This window comes from Lissotriton helveticus, chromosome 7 (assembly GCF_964261635.1).
Source record: "Lissotriton helveticus chromosome 7, aLisHel1.1, whole genome shotgun sequence".
NCBI classification, from domain to species: Eukaryota; Metazoa; Chordata; class Amphibia; order Caudata; family Salamandridae; genus Lissotriton; species Lissotriton helveticus.
The window spans coordinates 1,554,068,921-1,554,095,551 of record NC_136068.1 but is presented as its reverse complement, the minus strand read 5'-3'; the positions used below and the strand labels follow the sequence as shown (position 1 = coordinate 1,554,095,551).

The following is a 26,631-nucleotide window of genomic DNA, read 5'->3' as shown; positions in this document are numbered from 1 at the left end:
CTGTCTGACATTTAAGATTCTGAAGCTTTCCTCCCCTCCTGCCCTTGCGGGCCTTATTGCTCCGTATCTGCCCACACGTTCCCTCAGGTCTGAATCTCACCACCTGGCGATTAAGCCTAGGTTCAGACTGAGTAGGATGGGAGGGCGCTCCTTTCGCGTTCTGGCAGTTGACCTATGGAATTCTCTCCCTGTACACATCCGTGCTCTGGATAGTCTTATTCTTTTCAGGCGCGCTATTAAAACCCACCTGTTCGCTTCTGGCAATTGATCTCTTCTTTCCCCGGCTCTGATCTGTTGTGTTGTGGTATCTGGACAGGCGCCAGGACGCCCCTTCGCTGGGGCAGCTGTGCGCCGAATAAAAGTTATTAACATAACATAACATAACATTGTAGGTCTAGGGCACTCGGACCTGAGGGTACTAAAAGTTTCTTTTTCCAGAGAGTTTCTGAGCCATCTTTGAATAAACTTGGCCACATGTTCTTGAGGGAACCATTGTGAGCTTCTGGGATGGGAGATATTAAGGGGTGAGAACATCTCTTCACCCAGGGGATTGAGAATGACATCTTTGGAAGAGCATGGGGATTGCAGATCAGGTTGGCTATCAAAATCTAGCTCTTCATCGTCCAGGTCAAGGACGAATTCATCATGAGGATAAATTAAATTACCTTCTTCCTCTGAATCACTCTCTGTGATGTTTTGAGCACTTCAAAATTTGTGTCGCTAGGAACACCCATATTAATTGCGCTGCGTAGGGCAGCCGTATTGATTGTGCTGCGTTGGACACCAGAATGAATTGTGTCGCCATGGACACCAGTAGAAGATGAGGTTATGTTATGTTATGTTATGTTATGTTATGAGCATTTGTAACGCGCACAGCTGCTCCAGCGAAGGAGCGTCCTGGCGCCTGCCAAGGAACCAACATAACACAGCTAGATAAAAAGAGCAAAGGAAGACAGGCTAGGGAAATAAAAAGGTCTTAACCGCCCTTCGAAAGGCGAGCAGCTCACCGAGGGTACGTATCTCTACAGGAAGGGAGTTCCACAAAGCCGCAGCAGGTACTCTAAATGAACGGCCACCAGCACGGCTGCGCTTGAACCGGGGGACTACTGCAAGTTCAAGGTCCGAAGAACGCAGGCATCGGGCAGGGACATAAAAGGACAAAAGATTCAAAAGAATCTGAGCAGGGGAACCCTTGAGGATCTTATGAGACATGCAAAGCACTTTGAATTGAATCCTCTGCTTAATCGGCAGCCAATGGAGAGAGCGCAAGGTGCTCGCGGCTGAACAGTACTTAGGTAGCCCCACTACTGCTCTGGCGGCCGCATTTTGCAAACGTTGAAGACGAGTGATTTCGGCATGATTTAACCCTACCAAAAGGGAGCTGGCATAATCAAGCCGAGAGATCACCGTCGCCTGCACAATGAGCTGCCTGGTCGAAGCATCGAAATTTTTTAACACAGGTCTTAAGCTGCGCAAAACGCCAAAGCAGCAGGCAGCAGTGCGCTTAGTGTGGCCGACAAAGCTGAGAGTGGGGTCTAACCACACCCCGAGGTTTTTTATCTCCGAAACCGGAGTTGGGGTGGGACCAAGCTCTGAAGGCCACCACGCATCTCCCCAGAGTTCCGCTTGCTTACCGAAGATCATAATCTCCGTCTTTGTTGCGTTCAGCTGGAGACAGTTGGACGTCATCCAGCTGGCAACCGCCCGTAGTCCATTCTGGAATCTTGGGGCATCCAGCGCTGAATCCCCGCTGAGCGTGACCGCTAGCTGGGTGTCATCAGCGTATGACACCATGGTCATACCCCACTGCTTGACCACCTCAACCAGCGGTCTCACGTACAGATTAAATAGCGTGGGGCTCAGAGAGGAACCCTGAGGCACACCAAGATCCAGGGAATAGAATTTAGACTGATGAGGCGGGACGGCCACGCAAAAAGATCGGTCCGCAAGAAAAGAGCGGAACCACTGGAGAGCAGGGCCAGCGATACCAGCATCCTCTAGGCGTTGCAGAAGAATCCCGTGCGAGACGGTGTCAAAGGCGGCGCTAAGATCTAACATAACATAAGATAACTGGTGCGATGACCTCCTAGAATGGTTGAGGTGCTAAGACCTCCCAAAGCATTTGAGGTGCTAGGACCCCCCATAGTGCTCCTCAAAGGCTCAGAATGATTTGTTTTCTTGGCTCTTTTGACTTGTGAAAAATTATCCAAGGTGAGATTGTCAGGTAAGTCGGTCTGATCATGGGGAAGGTGTCTTTTAGAGGACATAACCTCTTTCATAGCATCAGAGCTTGTAGAGAGATGCAGAAAGACCGCACAGCCGATTCGCCGCTTGATAAACCGCGAACAATCTGGGAGTGACGCTCCAGACGACGTATAGTACTTGGCGGGGAACCCGTCCATGCCTGGAGTCGTGTTGTGGGCCATCTGACACACAGCGGTCCTCAATTCTTCAAGCCAAAGCATTTGTTCAAGCTCCTGAGACTGGAGGGGACTGAGTCAGGGGTGGGCAGTCCCAGCAATATATTGCCGTAGGTGCTCATCTGGAGGGCTGGAAGGGATGAGTTAAGACGCTCGTAATATTGAGCAAAAACTTCACAGATCTTTATTTGGGATGACACTATGGTTCTCGTGTTAGTTTAAGTCGGCCCAAACATGGTCCTAATGACCTCTGATCGCAAGAGCCACGCCAGTGTGCGACCTGTCTTTTCTCCGTCCGCATGTTGGCAAGCCAAATATGCTGTGTAGTCAATGTGGCTTAATGTTCGCAATTCCTCTCTATGCTGCATCCTCGAGTCTTGAAATTGCGCTCGGGCCTCAATAACCATCACTGCCTCCTTCTCGGCATTGCGGATCCGGTCTTCAAGCGTCAGCACAGTATGGAGCAGGGATGTCTTAATCAATAGCCACCTTCATGACCGCCCACTCCACTCCTAGGGAGCCTGTGGTGCCCTTGTTGTCCCCAAATTATGGAGCATATGTGTGCTAATGATGTCTCGATTGACTGTCATGTAGGGCTTCGGTCATCAGTCACCAAGTCGGTATAGTTGCTCTGTCTACCCCCCTCTGAAAGGTCACATTAAAGGGGCTGTGGTCAGATAAAGTCCTGTCGAGTTATTCCAAGTTCTGCATTACAAAAGTAATAGCCCAATCTAGTGTGAACTTGATGTCTTGGGGCATAATAGGAAAATAATTCAATGTTGTTGGGATCGCTTAGGTGCCAAATGTCATGGAATCTTATCTCGGTCATCTAGTCCCTAAAATGTTTTGTTGCTTGTAGCCCTTGAGTCCCCGGCAGTGGAGGCACTGATCAATCTAAGGAGGTGCTGTGTACACAGTTAAAGTCCTCCTCCCCCAATAAACTAGGGGACGTAGAGTGTAGGAGCAATGCTGGAGACGGTCTGCATAAAAATTAACCTGGTGTGTGTTGGGAGCATAGAGTGCCATAATGGACAGTGGGTGCCCGTCCAGTTCTTTTTCTAGATGCACCAACCACCACAGTCCTGGTTTTAGCAAAAGGTACCCCTGGGGCAATCCAAAAAGGAACCCCTTGTGCAAACGCAGAATAGATGGTACCAAAGACTTGCCCACTCCAGTGGTGGGGAACCTTGTCCAACTTAGTGGTGGTAAGATATCCGATGCAGGCATGCTACATGAATGTGCCTCCGCCTGAGATAGGCATACACCCCTTGATGGCAAACTGGAGTTGCCATCCCTCTTATATTCCACGCCAGTGCTTTATATGTTTTAGCCATTAAAGAGAAGTGATACCCCCACCCCTGTAGCAGTGCCCAGTGATACTAACATATGAGATAAAGCATATAATTCCTCCCCTCTTCTCCCCACCACCCTTGTCATCCTCCGGTATTATCCAAAAAATAAACAAAACCATAACACCCATTTTCTTGGCTTGGACACCAATGGGTTTCGTGTAACAATATCCCCAACTAGAATCACTGTAACTAAGGCGTATGTGTTTCACTTTGAAGTCCTTACGGAAGTCTTTGTGGGACAGACCAGGAGGCGCACTAAAGTCTTGGGTGACCATGAACATCTGAGGCCCTGATAAGGCCCAATACTACAGCAGAGGTAAACCGGTCCTTCAGTAACTCCCCACCGTCTATCCGCCTCTTCATCCGACAAAGGCCCGGTCAATACACTCACTAAGGTGGCAGAGTTCGCTGGACAGGAAGCTGCCTCCACGGAGGCCTCACTGAGACAGTGGTAGATTCGCCATCCTAAGTCACCGACTCTGGTGTGCTCTGGTGTCTGCCACCAACTCCTGATCTGTATTGAGTACCAGTGTCCAGAACCTGTTAGTACCCCGGAGTGATACCAGTGCTTGCTCCCTTGCAGCTTGTTCAATTGTAGATCAGGCAGGAGACCTTTGAATGCGAAGTCCAGCCTTCCCATCCGACCAGCCTCATAGATCACTACTCCTCTCCGTCTCTGGTCGGTCTGGGACTCCTTTGGAGTGCAACAAGTGTCCAGGCTTCCTCAGGAGACGCAAAAAATTAGTAGTTTCAGTTCCACTGCTCAGCGCTTCGCAGGGAAATGCAGGGCATAGGAAAAGTCCAGGTTTTCACAGCTCCGAAAGTATTATTGCAACCTAGGAGCCCCGCTGTGTAAGTCCCAGGACCTTTTGCACAGACCAGCTGTGGGATCAATTCCCTGTAGTTATATAAAACTTTATAAATAAAAATAAGTAAATAAGCAGGTGAGCAATCACCGGGCATGGGAGAGCATGCAGAACTGGCGGCCAGCTCAGCATGCAATGCGCCTTTTCGCCTGAGAAGAATTTGGGTACACGGTTGACCAAGACTGTTTGAGTCAGCCACTCTTCACAAAAGAGATCCATGTTGGGGCTCTCCGCTCCTTCAGGGATTCCCAGAAAACAAACATTCTTGTACCTTTATTGGCCCTCAGCATCTTCTGCTTGTGTTCTGGGGTTTTGCAGCGCCGCCTGTAAAAGTTTGAGTTCATCTTGCACCAAGACCAGAGAGGGGCTTATGGAGGTAAAAGAGTATTCAGCTTAATCTACTCTCTCTGGGATTGGTGTGGTCTGCTCACATAAGGCCAGTCTCCACTCGAATGGCCCCCAGTTGCGCCTCCATCGCATTTTGAGTCCTGTATAGCGTGCAGCTCTTTGTCGAACATATCAGATATGTCTTTATAGATAGTTGACGGATCACGTCCACCGTTGTGGTGGAGGCAACTAGGATATTCATGATTGACTTTGGGGTTGGAGGGGTCGCGGCTCCCGCCCTGCCATAGCAAACTTGGTTTGAATTTTGAAAGAGAGAGCAGCGAAACTAGCTCTTTCAAAATTCAAACCAAATTGCTTTTCCACACGGGGTGCTGCATCTTAGGTGCTCCCCATGTGAAAAAGCAATGCCGGCGAAGGATGCGTGGAGCCGGCGGGACCGTGGGGGGATTGGGGCCCCCCCAACGGTCCCCAACGGAGAAGGCCATCCCCGTGTGTTGGGGTCCCCGGGGCTACAAGTGGCCCGGAAGGGGGTTCATGCGGCCCCCTCCCCAAAAGTAATAAAAACAAAAAATAAAGGCCGGCCCAGAGGGATAGGGTTCCGGGGGCAGATTAGGGCCTCGGGAGGGGGGCCACTTGGCCCCTTCCACATTTTTTTAATTAAAAAATAGAGGGCAGGCCATGGGGGATGGGGTCCCCAGGGCCCAAAAAATTGAAAAAGAAAAAAGAAAGAAAAAAAAGACCGGCATCGCGCCGGAGGCCACAATCCCTCCTTTCATCACTCTGCTGGCGTGTTTGCAGATGGGGACCAATTCCCCTTGAATACTGGGGGTCCTTGGGGGACAATTTGCCCAATGGGAACCTCCAGTATGCGCCAGGGGGCTGCGTTGCAGAGAGGTGTTCTGAGGCCACGCCCCTTTTTACATCTGTCTGCAACGCAGCTCTGTGGAGCTTAGTGGAGGTAGCTGGTGGGCTAGTTGCACCCCAGGGACCCTCTGGGTACTAGGGGGGTTAATCCACCAACTTAGAACGCGCCACGGTGCGCGTTTGCACAGTGGTGAAGGGAGGGGCGGGGCCCGAGTTCGCATTTGTGCAAACACACCCTGTGGGGCGGTTTAAGTTGGGGAATTAATTCCTCGTCAATCCTGAGGGTCCCTAGGGGCCAACTAGCCAACCAGGTACCTCAAGTAAGCGCCACGGAGCTGTATTGCAGAGTGTTGTAAAAAGGGTCCTGGCCTCTGAACACGTCTCTGCAACGCAGCCCCCTGGCGCATACTGGAGGTACCGGTTGGGCTAGTTGGCCCCCAGGGACCCACAGGATTGAGGAGGAATTAATTCTCCAACCTAAAACGCGCCACAGGGCTAGTTTGCAGACATGTCATCTCAGGCCACGTCCCCTTCCTTCACCACTGTGCAAACGCGCCCTGTGGCGCGTTTTAAGTTGGGAAATTGCTTCTCTTTCAATACTGAGGGTCCCTGAGGGCCAATTAGCCCAACAGGTATCTTCAGTATGCGCCAGGGAGCTGCATTGCAGACAGGTGTTTAGAGGCCACGCCCCTTTTTACACCTCTTTGGAGTGCAGCTCTGTGGCGCTTACTGGCGGTACGTAGTGAGCTAGTTTGACCGTAGGGACCCTTAGGATTCAACTAGGACTTAATCTCTCAACTTGGAACGGCCACAGCGCGCGTTTGCACATCATCAGCAGTGGATTGCGGGCGCGCGAGTTCTAGTTAGCAGAACTAACTATAATGGAAGAATTTCAATGGTTTTGTATGAGTGTAATGTGCAGCTAACTATAACAGCCCTGAAACCTATGTTTTTTTCAGTGAATTTCTAAGGTTTTTTAAATGCTAATTCCTAACTATAACATGTCTGAAACCTATGGTTTTCTCAGTGAATTTTGAAGGTTTTTTAAATGATAATTTTTAAATGTAATCATAGTCATATGTCTTTTTTATACTGATTTTCTACAGTTTAACTGTCTATTTTTACATATTTAATTTTTTAAATTACATTATATATTTTTAATATAAATGGAAAGAACTTTTTTTAAAATATTAAAACTGAAATATTGTTTTTTTGTTGAATGTATGAGTGCAGAACTACAAGTGTGTTGATCAGTTAGGGGACTGCATGCATAGTGGATAGGGTTTGAAGCAGTCCATGTGCTAAGGCCTGGCTCAGTGCATGAGTACCTGGGTACTGACTGAATGATTAGAGTACTGCAAGGAGAGTGCCTGGGTGAATTTATAAGTGGTTAAGTTTTGAGACAGTGAATGAATTCATACATGGTGCTGAATGGGTCACTAGAGCAGTGCAAGGTGAGTGACAGGGTGTTTGCTGGAAGTGTATGGATACTGACTGGGGAATTGAAGGTCTGAAAGACAAGTGTGTCACATACACTGCCTGTTATTTTCTAGTTTGTTGGACATGTACCATTGAGAGATATATTTGTTCATCACCACACCCATAAAGAAATTCACTTACCCAAACAACTGTTATAACATGTAGTCTTAACCTCAAATACCTACAGAATCAACTATTCACACATCTTTGGGCAGTCAAACACCCCCCACCGAATCACACACACATTCACTCTCCCATGCAAATACTCAGTTAACTAATCAATAACTAATATAGACTTTCACATAGCTATTAATCAACTGGTGCAGCAGTTTACACAACAACTGACAAAGTGATAGATATTCACACAGTTTAGTCACTATCCAATATATTTAGTGAGACACTATACATTAGTCAAGTAAACAGTCAATAACACTGCTACTAAATCCTCCATCCAGATATTTATTTTTATATATCCACTCATTCTTCAATGCAGATTGCTATTTATATAATACATATTTAAATAACAAAGCAAAGCACATTCACTGGATGATGTCATCAGTGATGTCACTGACCATGTCATTAATGATGTAATATGTGACATCAGCAGGGGATTGCGCAATAGTACAACTAACTATATCGGAAGAATTTGAATGGTTTTGTACGCGTGAAATGTCCAGCTAACTATACCACCCCTAAAACCTATGGTTTTTGCAGTGAATATATATATCTCCCAAAATTGCTCCTTTTTAGGTCGAGCAGACCTACCCTCAATGCGTGAGCATTGATGGTGTCTGCTTCAGACCTAATGTTACCCGTATTTAGGAATGTGGACAGCAATGTGCCACGCGCTTTTCGTTTCCAGTTTTCACCGCGGGAGCGCGCTCCTAGCTACTTGCTGTTTGTGCGTCGTCAGTTTCGAGCCAGTGCCCCTGGGGAGCCTCGTGGGCTCTGGAGCGATGCCGGCACTATCGGTGGAGTCCCACACTGGGGACTCCAAATACCATGGCCCCCGCAGCCCTCAACATGCTCCGAGTACCTCCTGTCCCCAGAAACGCAAGCACGGAGCCCCACTCACCGGGACTTCTACTCCGCAGGACTCTTCCGGGGAGACAACGTGCCCAGTCAGGTCCCGCTCCGGGGCTGCTCCCTCCGGCGTCAACGGGCACAGGGACACTGGCACTCCGCTCCTTGGCTTCCCGGGCGGACGCCGGCTGCACGCACGGCTCTCCTCTCTCTGCCCCGGAGCCTTGCGCCAGCCACTGCAGCCTGCCTCCTGGGAAGCTCCGGTCGCGCTCGACTTCCTGCTTCTGGTCAGGCCCCGCCTCTGTCTCGAGAAGGGCTGCCTGACTTCCGCCCAGCCTGTGGGTGAGAGGCTGCAGGGGCGAGCCGAGAGCCCTGGTGCGCGGACCATGGGCACGAAAGTCTCCTAAGAACCAGCCTGCTCAACTTTTCCAATGAGCAGGACGGGGGCTCTGTGCTTTTGCAGGCGGATCGATGCCCTCTTCCTGCCGGTCTGTGCCAGGACGAGATATAATGAAGAGCAGCAACTCGAGCAGTAAAAGCGGCGGAGGCAGCAGCAGCAACCACAAGGAACATGCCCTGCACCACCACCACCAGCAGCGGCACCAGCAGCACGGGGCAGCCAGGAAGGGCTGGCTCTCCGCGGCGTGCCTGCAGTTCTCGCTCCGGGATTATGGCTTCTGCATGGGAACCCTACTGCTCTTCTGCCTGGGCTCGCTTTTCTTCCAGCTCAATGGTGGACCGCCGCAGCTCCTCCTAGACATGCAACGCTATCTGGGTAAGGAGGCGCTAAGCTCCTGTCTTGTACCTTTAAGCAGAAATGTGAAGAGAGAGTGTGTAGGGGAGGAGGGGTGATAGATGGAAAAGATTTGTGGAAGGTGTGTGACGAAAACTTTAAAAAAACGTGCTCTTTGGATAGCACAACTTGTATTTAATGTGCAAAATTGGTGATTTGTTACACATTTGCTCTGCTTTGCTCCGTTATTTGAAACCCTAGTTGCTCAAAGCCTCTGCAAATGGTGAATGCAACAATTATACATTAATGTTGCAAGACACAGATTGTTGGTTTTAATTCTGGCTCCAAAGCCCCATTTGTTGGTGGGATTTGCGTGCAGTGCTGCAGTGTTTTTGGTTGCCCTGTCTGGGCCACGGGTGCCTGACATTTAACTCGTGCTTGCTTTCCTACTTCCGCCGGCCTTCCTGGGCCTGCTCTGCTGTCTGAGGGTATTTCAGGCGCTACCCTTGGGGTTAGCCTACATCTGTGCAGTGCCTGGCACATCCACGCTGCCATGCACGCCTTGACGGCTCCTCCCCCCTGTAACTTGTAGACGTGTGAATTTTGCAGGGTTTCACCTTTCTGTGGCTTCGGCATGCATAAAGGGCTCCGGGGCTGATGTGTAAAGCGGCTGTTTGTGAGTTTGGCACATTCCATAGGAAATTGTTTGGCACGGGTGCGTGCCTTAGGAATTCAAACGGCGAACAGGGCGCATGTAGCGCCGATATGGCCACGTGAAAGCGCAGCTTATTTTCTTTCTTATACCAGAAAGAGAACACCGACAACGTACGTATAGTTCCTGTTTCACATGAGCTCGTGACAAACATGGCCAACAGGCATATCTCAGCAGTCTTTGTAAAGAACAAGTGATGGGAACCGACAGGCGGAAACAGGCACACGTGGGCAGCATTAGCGATACAAACCTGTCCCGGGAAAAACGCGGGTCATGTCTGCTCAAAACAAGACCAGCATTTTATCAACACTCGGGTTGAACAGTACCCACTGTGTGGTGTCTATTTAAAAAAAAAAACATTTCAGAAATAGTAACTACTTCCGTTTTTAAATGCATAGCACGGCAAACCTCCTGCCCCAGCTTTTACGCATTTTTCACCTTTTGTGATTTTTGTATGTGTACTCTGCGCATGCAGTTGTAGTTGTGCAGATATGCTTTTCAAAATATGCTGTGAACTCTTTAAAAATTAGAGAGATGGGATCGCTTAAATGGAATCATGCTTAGCTGTCATCTGTCACTTATCTCGAGAGGAGAAAAGTGCTTTTAATCCTGATTGCATCTTGGTATGGTATAACTGCTTCCAGGCACAGCAGCGTCCGCTCCGTGGGGTACGCGAGGTCCCGGGGTGCCGGTGCTCTCCCCGAGGGGGGCGGCTTCCGATTAGGCACCACGATGTAGGGCCCCTGGCCTCTCCTCCATTTCACTAGCAGTTCTTGCATTTTACAATGTCCTCTGTGGAACCCGTGCATGAAGAAAAAAGCTTTAAATATGACTCTGAACATGAAGGCAGGGCAGTGCACGGCGACACCCCTGAACAACTGGACTTTGTGGAAGAAGGTAACTTTGTTATTTGTAATATCAATACATCTAAGTCACGTAAATACAACACATATTGCATGAAAAAATCCTAAAGGTGTCACATTTGCGAAAGTTAAAACTATTGGCATTGTAAATGACAAAGCTATTAATTTCGCTATTTTCAAAACCAACACATAAATAAAATATTTGTCATTTACAATACCAATAGCTCAAACTTTCCTAATGCGAGACCTATTGCATTGCAAATGCTTGTTAAACTGCTGGTGGCCCCGTGGGAGGTGGCGTACGCACCGGCCGAGCACGCCGGTAGTCGATTCAACAAAAAGTTCCTAGTAAGTACGCTCTCAGCCACACAGATAACGCCAGGCAATCCAAAGTCCAAGGGTGTTTATTCACCTACAACATGTTTTGCCTTCCGGGGAAGCCTTGTTCACGTGAGTGCGTGCAAAAACCATACCAATACAGCTGTGTGCAAAGTATGAAAATAAACAAAGGACTTCGTCCTAATCAACACAGAACTGGCAGACATGTTGGAAAGTGTCATACAATAAGGAACTTGAATGATAAAACCGATATGATCAACAGTTCACTGAAATATGACTAATCATAGTTTAAGAATTAAATTCTTTCCATACAATCCTGTTTCTGTGTGAAATATACAAGACCTAATAACGTCCTATTTCAACAAGTAATCTGGCAGACATAGTGGAATGTGTCGCCCGGCCAAAAAGTAAATATCAATTCAAATAATATGTTCAACTGCTCACAGTCAGTACATTGGACAAAATGAACTCATCATCGTACCCATAAGTAATTCTGTGTGGAATATACAGGACAAATAGACAGCTGATGGTCACATGCACGCATCAAGGGTCCACAGTCCGCAAACCCGCAGGTCTGCGGAATACTCAAAAAGGGTAGGTGGCTTGACAAGTAAAATACAAGACAATGGTCGCACACCAAGGTGCTGCGTAAATGAGTATAAGGAGCCCAAACGCCTGTAGGCACGTTGGGAAAATATATGCCAATAATGCTCCCTGCCCCAATAATACAAGAAGCGGTTGTGGTGTCCAGTGCATAGTAGTGACTACATGAAATATATGGCAGGTCAACTGCTGTATTGAGCCTTAGAGTCCCAAATGGGAAAAGTTAAATAACCAGGGGCTGAGGCAGAAGACAGAGTAGTTACTAAGTGAAAAATACATGGGTTCTGACCCTCATGGAGAATGCCCATACTGTGTGAAAGAAGGCCTAATTCCACGTCCTATGTGGCCAAAGTCCTACAAGATGACAGTTCCATGGTAAGCTGTTATGAACAACAGCGCTGAATGCACAACACACTGTCGCAAAGTCAGTAGTACTTGCCACAACTGCCCATCAGTGAAGGTGTGCTCGGTGATAGGGTAGTGTCGAAATGGTGAAAAGGGTAGGTTTGCCCGTGACAGTGTGTGTGGTGGTTGGGCCCCTTCCTTTCCTCCTGGGGGAAAACATATGATAAAAACATTATTAGTTACAGTTAAAAACAATACATCAAAATAAAATAAACTGCACTGAGCTTTTTAGAAGATTATTCTGAGCGTGCGTGCAGCACATAACATGTCTGAAAAACCTTCTCGCAAATGATTCTAGAAACAAGACGAGCACTACCAGGAAGGTAAGTTGGTTCACTACTCTTCCCTCAAATGTATGGCAAGTTCCTCGTCCTGATTTAAACCCCCCAGGTCCTTTGACTGAAAATCGACAATGTACTTTGATTCCTTCTGCCTCAGTTTCAACACCCTGTTGCCTCCCCTGGGGTTTCTGGGGATCTGTTCTAAGATGAAAAATGTGAAGAGTGAAGTGTTGGAAAAGTGTTTGTCCCTGAAATGTCTGGCCACCGGATATTTATCATCGTTGTGAGTGATTGTCCGACAGTGTTCTAGGACACGTTTCTTGACTAATAGGGTGGTGCACCCTATATACCTGAGCTTGCAAGGGCATTCAGTCACGTAAATCACGTTGGTGGAGCTACACATGAGAAATTGTTTGATTTCTTTCTTGATTCCATTGTACTCAACCTTCTTAGTAAAGGTGCTGTTTTTGCACTCTTTACAATGGTCACAGGGAAAAAATCCCCTGAGGCCATGCTCTTGCCCTGTTGAGTAAGTGGTGATGTCACTTCACACCAGCTTATCTCTAATGTTCCTTCCATTCCTGTATGTTACGCTTGGTCTGTCGGGAACATCCCCCAATGTTATCACATTTCAGAATGTCCCAGTTTTTGGATAATATCTTTTGAATGTGTTTCGATTCCGCATTATATGTCATAATGAGGCAAGTGCTCTCTCCCATGTCCTTGGTAATAACAGGTGTTTTTTCTGCCAATGTGGAGGATCTCGGAATGCTGTCGCCTCTGTGGCCTTCCTGAGTACCCAGTTAGGATAACCTCTGATTTTAAAACGCTCTAGCATTTCTGTGCATTCATGTTGATATGCTGCCTCTGTGTTGCAATTTCTTTTTGCCCTCAGCAGTTCCCCCAAAAGGAATGCTCCATTTGAGAGTTTCTGGATGACTGCATGAAGAATGCTGTTGCCCGCCGTTGCCTTCCTGAAATGTGTGGAGATGTCATCAGTGATGTCATCAGTGATGTCACTGACCATGTCATGAATGATGTAATATGTGACATCATCAGCAGTGGATTGCGGGCGCGCGAGTTATAGTGAGTCCAACTAACTATAACGTGGGAATTTCAAGGGTTTTGTATGAGTAAAATGTACAGCTAACTATAACTGGTGTGAAACCTATGTTTTTTTTAGTGAATTTCAAAGGTTTTTTAAAAGCTAATTCCTTGTTATATCGAGTTTGTAACCTACGATTTTTAAAGTGAATTAATAATTTTTTTAAGTAGCTGTTTTTTATAACTATTAATTATTATATTTTTTATAAATTTTTTTTTTTCTTTTTCTAAAATTAATTTTTCAATGCATTTTTCCTGTGTTTTTTTAAAATCATTTTTCCTCGGAGCGCTCAGGGTGCGCGCACCGGTAAGCGCTTCCGTTAGCGTAGCGAGAGCGCTATTCCCGCGTGCGGAAAAAAAAGTATGTAATTAAAGTAAATAATAATGCAAGACATTCAGTGGCATACTTATCAAAGTAGTATTTTTGATTTTAAATAATCTAATTTTAACTTTAAACGCATTTCGTAAAATCTAACAAAACGTCATTCAGGCGAGCCGCGTAAGCGCCCCCGGAAGCGCCTACTTACGTGCCGCGTAAGCGCCCTCGGAAGCGCTCCGGTGCGCGTAGCATAAGCGCGTCAAGTCATGTGACCTTAAAATAACACTTTTCATTGGTTAAGTTTTTTTTACAACTAATGAAAACCCCACCCATTTTCTTCACTACCTCTTTCACTTTGGAGAGAGCAAGACCTATTCTCTTCTGCTCTTCAATTCTTCAGAAAGAATGGCTGCAAGACCACGAAGCAGCAGTGAGGACTCTGAGTTTCTTCAAGAGGACCCTCCTCAGCCAAAAGTGAAGGAGCACTTCATTTGGAAATTTTTTACCATTCCACAAGGTCATAAAAAGTTAAATGCTCCAAAGGTGGAGTGCAAAATCTGCCAAACTGTTCTTTCACGGGGTGACCCCACAAGGAAATATAGTTTTGGAAACTCCACGATGATTCGGCGTGTTCAAAGGAGGCACCCCCAGAACTATGCCCGGGAGAGTGTCCGGGACCTGGCACGTAATCCCCCTAGAGATGGCGCCTCAACTTCCACCGTAGGAGCAACAACATCCGGAAGAGGAAGACCATTTGAGTTAATTCCTAATATTCAGCCTGTTTTTACGGACATTACCATCAGGTGTAAGCAGTGTGACGATTTTTTTGTTACGGAGAGCAGAGTATTCTGCTAATTGTACGCAAAAGAGAAGAACACCGCTGCCCTCCCCAGCCCTAATTGTTCCCCTTTTTGTTGCTCCTGTTGAGTAGTTTGGCTTTCCCTATTTTTGTTTTTGTTCTGGTACAAAAAAACAAAAAAAATTCAAAACGTTCGGAAAAAGTAAAACAAAAACTAAAAAGAAAACAAACAGTTCTTTTTAGAACTACCTCCCAATTCTCCAAAAAGAGCTGTATTCTTTACAAATTCAAAAGGAGTGAGTGAAGTGGAGTGCAGTGAGAGAGGAAAGGAAAAATTAGTGAGGGAGCAAAGAGAGGGACGAGAGGGGAAGGGAAGTGAAGTAGGGGGATTGAAAGAAGGTGAGTGTGGGAGGTGAGTGAGGGGAAGGGGAGTGAACAAGGGGAATGAGGATAAGTGAAGAAAACGGAGTAAGGGAACGGGGGTGAGGAAGGGTAAGAGAAGAGCAGTGAGGTTGAGGAAAGAGTGGTGATGGAGAGTGGATAAAGGCAAGTGAGCGTGAGACAAGGGGAGTGAGGAGACCGAGGAAGTGAAGGAAAGTGAGAGAAGAGGACTGAGTGAGGGAGCAAAGAAAGATAAGTGAGGGAGTGTGGCTGAGTTCTAGGGAGTGAGTGTGACAGAAGAGGAGTGAGAGACTAAGAGGACGGAGAGAATAAGGCTAACAGAGAATGAGGGAAGGGGAGTGTAGAAGTAAGAGGACAGAGGGAGTAAGAGAAGGAGTTAGTGAAGTGGAGTAAGGAGAGGAAGGAAAAAGAGTAAGGAAAGTAAAGGAGAAGGTCTGAAAGAAGGTGAGTGTGGGAGTGTGGCTGAGTTATATGGAGTGAGCGTGACAGAAGAGGAGTGAGAGAATGAGGCTAACAGAGAGAATGAGGAAAGGGGAGTGTAGAAGTAAGAGGACAGAGGGAGTAAGAGAAGGAGTTAGTGAAGTGGAGTAAGGAGAGTAAGGGAAGGGAAAAGAGTGAAGGAGCGAAAGAAGGGAAGAGAGAGGAAGGGAAGTAAAACAGGAGATCTGAAAGAAAGTGAGTGTGGGAGTGTGGCTGAGTTATAAGAAGTGAGAAATGTCCAGCTAACTATAACTCCCCTGAAACCTATGTTTTTTTCTTAATTCAAAACCAAACTGCACATTTTAATTGGTTGTACATTTCAACACTTTGAAACTCACATAATATTCACCCATCCCCCCAGTGCTCATTCAGCCTGTTACCATGGTAACTCCCACCTAACTGAGCACACAGGTGAAAAGTTCATGATCCTATGTTGCAAATGAATCCAGCAAGGGTGTTTGACTTCCCAAATAGCAGCTTATCCTGTGCAATGTTTCTTTCAATGACTTTTTCTCAACCATTAGAATTACATCTTTCAAAAAACAAAAGCATGCACCCTATTTTTCAGTGGAGAATGTTAAGAAAGCACCAGTCATTTCTTGTTTTTCAAGTGCACTGAATCTCAACCACTTTTTCATAACTCCTACTTTCAGACTGCCATTTCATTTCCACAACTCATCTGAATACAAGCACATCTACCTTCAAGATGCCAAAAGTCTGGTTTGTGGGTCATAGCTTTGTCTACTGGAGTGAAAAATGTGCAAGTAACAGAGGTATTTACAACCTTGATTTACCAAATGTGGACATTGTGTGGATTGGACAGAGAGGATTGAGAAGTCACCAATTGATACCATTGATAAAATCCTTTATGCATCTACCACAGCCTGACCTTCTAATTGTGCACTGTGGTGGCAATGACCTGGGCACTTTGACTGGGGTAGGTCTGGAAATGCTTTTAAAGGACATCTTTGGGTAATTGATGTCACTTTTTCCAAAAACTGCCTTGGTATTTTCTAATATATGCCAAAGGCAAAAATGGAACTGGTCCAACCAATTTTGTCCACAGATTGAGAAAGCAAGGAAACATGTAAATAAATCTGTTTCTGCTTTCCTCAGAGACTATGGTATGGGTTCCATTTACCACAACAACTTGCGTTACAACATGCAAGGCATCTATAGGAGAGATGGTGTACATTTTATAGATGAGGGGAATAGAGTCTTCCTCTTGAATTTGAGACTCTGCATTGGTTCCTACTTGTAGGTGCAAAAAACACCCACATAACACAACAGCTCTTTTCAGAGCTACCCTACCTCTAAGTACTCTAAATTATTTTTTTACTATATTTTTTTACACTGTTTTTCCTCGTGGTGCGCTCAGGGTGAGCGTACCGAAGAGCGCACATGGGAACGCACCCAGCGCTTACCCCGCGAAAATTTAAAGAAAACCTAGGGGGTCAGGGGGTGTCTACCCTGCCCCCTTTTAATCATTTCCCCCTTTTTATTTTCACCTCTTGTGTCTCGATTCTACCGAGACACAAGATGGCGGACTCTCCGGACTGTTTAGAATGTTGACAGACACCCGAGAGCCAATCAGCTTTCCGCTCGCGCACTCCCGTAGCGCTCCCCGGTGCGCGAACCGGAGAGCGCTCGGAGCGCGCCTATAGATATATATGTGTTGTTGAAGTTAATTTTCGAAAAAAACACTGGAGCAATTTTTACCAAATATAGCAAAGGCACTTCTGCGTACCAGTCCCTACAATTTTGCAAAGTTTGGCGTAATTTTGTTCAGCGGTTCGAGCTGTAGCCGTGTCAGAACGTCCTATGGAAATTAACATTGGGAAAACATGTTTTGGACCCCCCTTTTTTCTCGGCCCCCACTTCACGAATCCCCCCGAAACTTACAGGGAAGGAGCGGAGCGGAGCTGGCCAACATTTTGGAAAATTACACACAAATTCCTCAACCGGCGCTAAAGTTATTCCCAATAGAATGTTGCGGATTTCCTGTGGTAGCTAGGTCCTAACTATAACTACCTACTGGCGACCGCCAGTAGGTAATATATATATATATATATATATACACACATACACACTCCTAGTCTTCCTCCTCTGCCTATAAATATACATTTTAAATTGGGTTTTAAATAATTTCTATGAACCTCCATGAATAAATGACAATTAATCAATATATGGCAGATAATGCATTTGGTGCTTATTGGGCACAGACAAATGACTTTTCTTGCCTGGAACTGTAGACCTAAATCAAGAGTCAAATAGATAGAAAGACATCCAAAATAAGTCTTTAAAACATCTAAATGTAATTTTGTATCCGATAAAATACAAATTCAGGGAAAGCATCAAAATTGCTTAATTATTTTTTTGAAGTAAACAAGCTTGAGGTTTTTCCTACAAGGTATTATTTATCCTGCGTAAGTAATATGCGTAATGCAGAAATTCTCCAAGGGTTCTTTTCCGTAAAGGATTCTTGCAATGAAATCCCTCCCAGTTAAATATGATTATTTTTCTGGTTACTAATTAGATTCAGGAAAGATATTGCACACTTTAATTTGCCATTTTCTATTTCTCTCCAACATAATTGCAATATTGTATTCAGATTTTCAATTTGAAATAGCTTGTTCAGATTTGTTTTCAGATGCCTTATTGTAGGGTCAGAAATGTACATAAGATTTCTGGCCATTCTCTTGTCTTTCTCAGAAAATGTTATAACCATGAACATTAACTCTACGCTGTTCACACTTGCTACAGTAGTACACCTCAAGGCAAAAGGTAAGAAAATGGTTCATTAAAACATCGTAATAAAGGTGCCACAATAAGAAATAAGGATAGGCAAGATGGAATCCTCTGACCAGGGAACCTTATAACTAGTAAAATTGAGCCCTTAACCACTTTGTCTGCAACTCATCAACTAGAGGAAAAGCATGTAACAGCAAATCTCCTAGGCAAGGTTCTGTTGTAATGCCGGTTGGAATCTAAATTTACTTGTTAGAAATGTTTTCTTCAACGGCCTAACCTATTTGGAGGCAGACTTGTTACACTGAGCGATAAGTGCAAAATAAGCAAAGTTTTCAGAAAGGAGCTGCAAATATAAACTCTATTAGGGATGCTCTTTCCATTTATTAATCAGATAAACGTATCCTTGCTTTTCCACTCCTTCCTTGAATTCTTATAGAAGTTTAGGAGTTTAAGACCACCAGTGCCATACTAGTACTTATCTCAAGTCAGTTACAGTACCTCAACTTTGTCCACTTCTTGGAGATTCCTCAGTTTGATAGTCCGCTATTGCCTACTCTCTTTATTAAGGGGTAGCATATTTCATCACATTTTAACATCTTTGAGCTAGGCTTCTGAGGCCTATCAGTATGAACAGGTTGAACTTCTTCCCGAGTGGACTTTGGATTGCCTGGCGTTATCTGTGTGGCTGAGAGCATACTTACTTGGAACTCTTGTTTAAAGACTATGAACGAAAGAACCACTTTTTAACAAGAGGCTTTGTACTTGGTGATCACCGAAAGGTGCCTATTTATTTACCTTCCGCTAGAAGAAGTGTTAATTTTGTTGTATTTATATATCCAAGTCAGTCATACAGCAGTTTCCCTTGAAAGTCACTTTACTAATGATAGGACAAAAAAACTTGCTTAAGTGAATCTTTGTATTTTTTATTACAGAGTGATGGTGGGCTAACCTATTTATTTGTCCTTCTTTGCCAAAGATGATCTCAGATTTTCTTGTTAATTAGCCTGTTCACTTACTTACCAGTTTAGTTTGCCAATTCAACATCTCTCCAAAAGTCAAAAAACAATAATTGCCAAACTAAAGTTGTCTATTCAGACCTGATACTCTCAGTCACTTTTGGTTGCTAGAGAGGGTGTTGTACTTTATTAGAATCTATGTTGAAACTTTAAGTTGCAGAACTCTACTTTTGAGTACAAAGGGCTTTGAAAATGTAGTTGAACATTACCTTGTCTGTGTAATTGGGAAATGATTTCAAATCAATAAATTCTAATTTTTAAATGTTTAATTTGTACTAGAGACATTTCTACATTTTCCCCAATTGCATGTCCTGAAAAGGTACCCTAATCCTACCCCAACAACAGTTTACCTCCATTAAATAACCAATGCCATTGCGTTCTTAGACCCTCTTTACAATTATGCTCATCATTCATGATATCACTATTCACAACCCCATGCTTCATCCTAGCAAATACCCTTTCACCTTCTAAAGCGAACTTTAATGTTTTAATGCAGATATTAAAAAAAAAATTCAAACTCCACTTTTTCAAATAGTTCGATTTGTCTTAACTGGCTTTTCAAATGTTTGATTTCCAAACTTTGACCAGTCTCACTTTTTCTATCAAATATTTGATCTACTAACATTTTATTAAGCGTTATAAAAATAAACTGCTGTTGTAATGGATGTTGTGTGATCTGGATGGTTCACATCCTTAAAGAGCAGAGTCATGATATTTAGTTTTGAACTACATTTGTTTGTTTTAGTATGTAAGTTGTTAAACCAGCAGAGAACGTTTAAAGATTAAGGGTAAGGTGAGCATGTCCAGCTGTTGTAAATTAGATTCCACTGGTACAAGATGAAATTGAAGAAATGGTATTGTGAGGTTTTTTTACACTGCACAGGAATACTACTTTGTATTTCGTAACACCTTATCCTCCGTGCTGGTAACAGTTTACCAGAAAGTCTGCTCCAGTGTGTATTTGAAGCAGATATGTGAAAGGGAAGTAGCATGTATTGTCTCTTCACATTTGTTGTTCCATTTGTCCTTCTGCGCGAGAGTAAATGCCTAACCCATCCAGACCACCTACAGATTTGTTGGTGTTTCCCTGCAGCACTAATGTCTCTATTGAAAATGAGTATCACCAACCCCACAGCTTAGTTATAAGCCTAAATATGATGTACTAGTTAAGAATTTCTTAACATAAAGACTAATAAACAAAGTGGAGTTTCAGAAGACTAGGCAGCTTGATCTCCTAGCCATCATTTTGGAGTTTACCCTTTATTCACGTTTGGTTTTGAGGTTGTGTGTTATATCATACCCTTGTTTTAACTGTTTAACCAATGTTCGTGGATGAGCTTTACCTTCATTTAGTTACGGCTGTATGACATTCTTTAAATTTCTTTTCTAGTTGCTGCAGAAGTGTAACTTGGTTCAGAGAATCATGTTGGCATGGGATCAGAATGATAAATCGCAGTACGTATGCACGTCTTGGTTTGATCACAGGTGCTGAACTCTTGCCAGGACAACAAGACTATTGTGATAAATACAACTGACATGTGTGGCCTGCAGAAATTTGTGATGACCAATATATAATCAACAACTGAATGAGATTTAAAGGAATGTGAAACAACTTTTGTTAGTTTATCTGGTTATTCTTGGGAATTACATTTTTTTTTCTTAAAGGAATCTTTATTGATGGCCATAATCCCTGATTAGTCGTTTTCTTGTGTGGATCCCAGAACACTTATGTGTTTGGTATTCTGTTTTGGTACCCACTCTAAAGGTCATATTGGTTATATTTGTTTTTAGTTTTAATAAAGCCCATTTTAAAGGTAAAAAGCCACTACTGTAAAATAAATTGACAAGGGTTATCTTACATTTTTTCTAAAATATCAAATGAAAGTTAGCGATAGAAATTGTAGCAAGATAGGCTGCAGCTTGCAGAAAGCAAAAACTACCATTCCTCATATCACCAGTTTCGCATCATGTCCTTTGAATGTCAGTTACCTTATTTGTTTACTATCTGCTCAGACCAGGATCCTTGATTCAGCTTATTTCCATTTTTCACATTGGAAATTATTTTCAAACCTGTCTGAAACAATTGGGATTTCTGACATTTTCCTCGGAATGTCCTTTATGTGTTGCAAAGAAAGGCAGAGGTGGCCTCACTTGACCCATGCATCACATGCCTTTCTAATTGTCATTCACGTGTGGGGTGTCACCTTGTGCACAAAATGTCCAATAGAGCCATGGTATACAGACAGAAGAAAGAACAGTAAAAGTGACAGGCAGCAGCATCCAGAAACTCCAAAGGGTATAGAGAACGTGCCTCTTCAGACACACCTTGCTCTGTTTCTCTGTTGATTTCTCCAAAGGAAGATCAACGAAAGGCCGTCCACTCTGTCAAAATCTACACCATTGATGACGGCACCATCTACTACAATATTGTTGACCTTCCTCTTGATGACCCTCTGAAAAAGTGCAAGCAAGCAAACGGGGCAACTATTACACTGATTGAACTATTACACTGATTGCCGCAAAAAGGTTATTATATTCTTGTTGCTTGTCCACACAACATGTAGAAGGTGAGCCTGGAACACACTCCAAAGATTCTATAACCAGAGACACGTATAATGTATCGGGTAGCACTCCTGAGATTGATGATGTTTGCAGTCTAACCAAATCTGGGAGGAATTTCTACCAGATCACAAGAGTGAAGATATATTGGAGAGGAAGAATCCCAATGGAAATTTCCATGCAACAGAAATTTAGTATGCCAACTCTTTGAAGAACATTAATTATTAGAATAAGTCATTTAGTCAGGTCCTGGCATATTTAATTGTTTAGCTGCAAGAAATGAAACGGGACTTAAAAGCAAGGTCCCACCATCTTAGCCACGACCTCCACCATCAGTGAAGCAACCAGTCCTTTGCACGAGGCCTCTACAGTTGAGGCTGACATGACTGAGGATGTGAAAAACGTGGAAGAGAGTAGAAGACAAAATCGCTAGCTTAAAGGATTAGTGACAAGACCATATCGCGCCTTAAGGGTCCATGCATCTTTACCCATCCCCTTTAAGTTCTCCCCTTGTTATTTCCTGATTTGACTCTGATTGGCTAGTCCTCAAAGTGGGTCGCCTTCCCTTATATCATAGAGGAAAGGATCACTTCCTTTATGACTTTAGGGCTATCTGTCAAGACCATTTCCATTCTGGACATCTGGGTAGGCTTTCTATGGTTCCACCAGTTGTTACCCATCTAGAGAAGTACAAGACTACAGACGATTTTCCAATTTCCCTGACATTGTAAGCCAGTTGATAAATTGTTCATTCAGCAACCACTAAATTCTGTTAAAATGACCCCTGATGTTATTGTTTCTTTACAATGAAATTCTATGAAAAATGTTTAATAAAGAATTAGAACACAAAATAAAAATGACCCCTCTTCACCATGCAATACTGAGCTGACCCAGGAAGGACACCCAATCCACACATTTGGGGACATAAATGGACTCTAGGAATACATCCTCCATTAAGGTGGCCAGCACTTTTGGCCTTCCTAGAATTCATATGACCAACATGTGGGTGGACATTGCTTCATTTACAGACTTTATTCTGCATTGTGGTATTACCCTACTAGTCGTAATTACTGGAATGGTCTCACTCGTGCAGGATCCTGAAGCATCTTTCAGTTGCTATAAGCTGCCCTACCAAGTTTCCCAGGTCAGTGTGTGATGTACTACTTCATTCCAGGTTTTATCTCTGGATTCTGGGACTTGCAGTCTTGTTTATTGCATTATAAAACAGACCAGTTTTCCCAGAGTTCAAATTAAAAACCTGCACTGGAGCAGCAAATCATGCTTGGACCTGGGAAACATGGTCACTGTGAATATGTTTGAAGGATGTGTTGCTGTAGATACACATGTATTAAATACACCTGCCTTGTTGAGTGCAGAGGTTTGAAAGTTGTTGTTGTTGTTACATATTTCAAGGAGATATTGAGAGCGAAAACATCTGTTAGCCCACAGGGCACCAGGCCAAAACCACCTCAGAATGCTTTTTTGCCAATAAGTTTGAATGTTTCAGCATGGCCTCTAGGACTGTTGATAATATCTCTACCCCTTTCGGTGCCAGTGGTCGAGGATCTGTTGCATGGATTCTGCTCTGGAACTGTTCTATACTTGGGACAATAGAATATCAGTATGTAGGGACTTATGCTCATAGAAAATGAGGTGATATGGTGACTGAGTCGTACTAGCTGTAGTGCCTCACTTGCCCTCCTATCCTTACCAGAGAAACAAGTGAATTGGTACACCCAGAACACAACACACACAACTTTCTCAGGGATTGTGGTAACATCACACACCCTTTCGCTCTCACTCGTACTTGTCCACAATAGACACAAATGAAGTTTTGAATTTCTCCAGTATTGGGGTGTCTTTCATAGATTCACATGCCTGAATCATTCCCCGTCGTCCCACGGTACATAAAAAAGCAATAATATGCCAATAATTTCCCAAAAACCTTAGAAATAAACAAGAGTAAAAACCTCCACACTCATGACTATCATAGTCATTTTGTATAGTCCACACTGCAACCAATCAGGCGACGGCACCCACTAGAATGTTCTCCCCAGAGGCTCAGGCTCTGATTTTCTACTGCACGTCGTGTGAAGGGAGCTCTGCTCAGTACTTCACTCTTTTGGCTGGTTTTCACCTACCTTTAGAATGTCATCTTGTGGGAAGCTCCGGCCTTTTTCAGAAGATCCCCACAAGAAGTGCATCTACTGCCTGTACCCGGATCATGAGGTGAGGGATTGTAAGATCTGCAGGACCTTCCCTCGGAGACAGGGAAGGTCGCCTTCTTCTGTGGCTGCAGTAGATCAAGGATCGGGACAACCCCTTATCTGAGGTAGGAAGGGTGGCCTAGGGGTCATCTGTATCCTCTAGGGAGAGGATGGCTGAGGAGGATGTATCTTCTCCTGGGGCTAAGGTGTTGAGAAAAGCAAAATCCACTAAGGGTTCTAGCTTGCCTTCATCTTCTTCCTCAAAAAAGGCTTCTCCACCTTCAAAATCTAGACTTGTTACGCCCCCGAGAAAGTCTGGAAAGTCTCTGACTTCAAAAAGACTTCCTGAAAAAGTTTTACCTCAGAAAGTGGCTCCGTCGTCGACGGCATAGACGACGACTACTTCGTCGACTATAATCATCGCCGACGCTACTTCGATGTCGACAGTCACCTTTTTGTTGCTGAGGCCTAAAATGATAATGTCGTCGGCCTCTTCTCCGTTGACGCTGGTCTCTGTGACAGTTCGACCCATCTCGTCCACGAAAGTGATGCCATCTATCGTCAACGCTTCAACGTCGACGACGAAGGGTAAGAAGATCCCGTCGACGGGCTCATCGTCAACGAAGACCACCTCGACGGCTGCCTCATCGACGAATGCCACTCCGTCTACGGATTCTTTGTCGACGAAGATCAGCTTTCCGTCGACGACCTCACCGCCGACGAAGACTACCTCGTCGTCGACGAAGATTGCCTCGTCAAAAGCATCGCCGCCGAAGATTGCCTCGTCGGCGAAAGTATCGTCGATTGTCCCGTCGACGAAGTTGACTGTCTCCTCGACGGTCACTATCCTCACACCATCTTCATCAGCGGCACCATCGACGGAACAATCGTCTTGTAAGGAATTACAAGTTTGGTCTGCCACATCATCTACGATCTCCTTTGCCCAGCCGTCTACGGAAGCGTCTTTGTTACAAAGACGGGGTTCTTCACTAGCGGTTCTCTCCCTGCTAAAGCTACCTGGCCAGTTACTGGACTCTGAGGATGACGAGGAGCAGTCAGATGTGGATGACAGGTTCCGCACTGCTAGGAGTCCATCTGAACTGCTCATCAAATATCAGGATGACGATCAGGAAGAGGAGCAGTTCCTTGAACATCAGGTGCCTGCTACGGTTCCTACAGCACAGATGCCATTAGCCCTCCTCAACCACTTGCAATATATGTTGGATGACTACTATCGCCGGTTTCCTCCATCTGAATCGGCTGAGTCACTTCTTTCGACGCCCATGCCTCAAGTATCTGTCTCTGCTTACAAATCCTTCTTCAGCACCAGTATCCGCAGTAAGATCTGAAGGTCCACCTTCTCCGGCACACTCTCTCCATTCCAGGGAGGCTATCAACACTGATGAGGACAGGGAAAAAAGAAGTTGATGACAAGTCTGACTTATCGGAGTGGGATGACTATCAAATACAAACTCCATCACCATCTGATCCACCTGCTGCGGACTCTCCGCCTGTAGATATTGGTGGTTTCCATCTCATAATGGAACGAGCTACGAAGAGGTTTCTAAATCCTATGGAAACGAAAAAGGACAACTGTTTCCTGTACGATTTTAAAGATCAGCCGCAAAACCAAGTGAGAACGATTCCCATCATGGACTTCATCTGGAAAGAGGGGCTGAAGATCATGTCAACGCCCAATTCTCTTCCCGCAGTCTTGCCTCGCTTGGTTAAAAAGTATAAGGCACCTAATACCTCACCTGCATGCCTTATAGGACACTCTAAAACTGATTAAGTCGTCACCCATGCGGCTCAGAGACGGGCCAGGAACCCCTCTTCACCGGTAACTGCGCCACCAGACCGGGATGGCAGACGTCTGGATTCCATTGGCAAAAAGGTCTCCACTATGGCGGCAACTACGGTTCGTGCTGCAAACTCCCTAGCAATATTAGGGAGATACGACAGGCAGATGTGGTCGGACATCTCACCATATATTGAACTGTTACCAGAGCCTGAAAGATCCGAAGCTAGGAAGATCTTGCATGAAGGGGAGTGCACTTTTGCGGAAATGATCGACTCGGCAGTAGATGTGGCATCTACAGGTTTCAGGCAGTTGGCGGGAGCAGAAGTACTAAGAAGGCAGGGTTGGCTAAAGTCAACATCAACTACAGACAAGTGGGTCCTAGATATAGTGGCCTGAGGCCACACTTTGGAATTCATCAAACCCCCTCCAAATTCTTCTCCCAAAGGCCCACCTCCTGCTCATCTCAAGGAGCTGTTCTCCCAGATAAATTTAATGATTCGGAAAGGAGCGATCGAAAAAGTTCCTCAATTGCAAAAAGGAACAGGATTCTACTCAAGATTCTTCCTCATTCGCAAGAAGACAGGGGAATGGTGCCCCATCCTCTACCTGCGTGCCCTCAACAAATACCTGAAACAATTGTCCTTCCGAAATGTTAACGCTTCAAGAAATCCTCCAGCTTCTTTCGGTAGGGGACCACATGGCCACCCTCGACCTTCAAGATGCTTATTTCCATGTGCCGATTCTCCCCAGACACAGAAAGTTCTTACGGTTCAGAGTGGCTGGCAGGGATTTTCAGTTCAAAGTCCTTCCCTTTGGACTACGGTCAGCACCCCGTGTGTTCACAAAGGTGCTAGCTCCGGTGGCCGCACACCTTCGCCTGGAAGGCATTCAAATCTTCCCTTACT

The 26,631-nt window shown here is 44.9% G+C and overlaps 1 protein-coding gene across 11 annotated transcripts in view; it reads left to right on the top strand.

Annotated features, from left to right (window-relative positions):
* PPP6R1 (protein phosphatase 6 regulatory subunit 1) overlaps positions 1–26,631 on the top strand; it is a 1,126,148-nt gene that overhangs the window by 466,120 nt on the left and 633,397 nt on the right. For all 11 annotated transcript variants that reach the window (XM_078655037.1, XM_078655034.1, XM_078655036.1 and 8 more), the window contains exon 11: positions 20,550–20,614. In XM_078655037.1, coding sequence (XP_078511163.1) covers positions 20,550–20,614 — 65 coding nt within the window. The remainder of the gene's footprint in view (positions 1–20,549; positions 20,615–26,631) is intronic.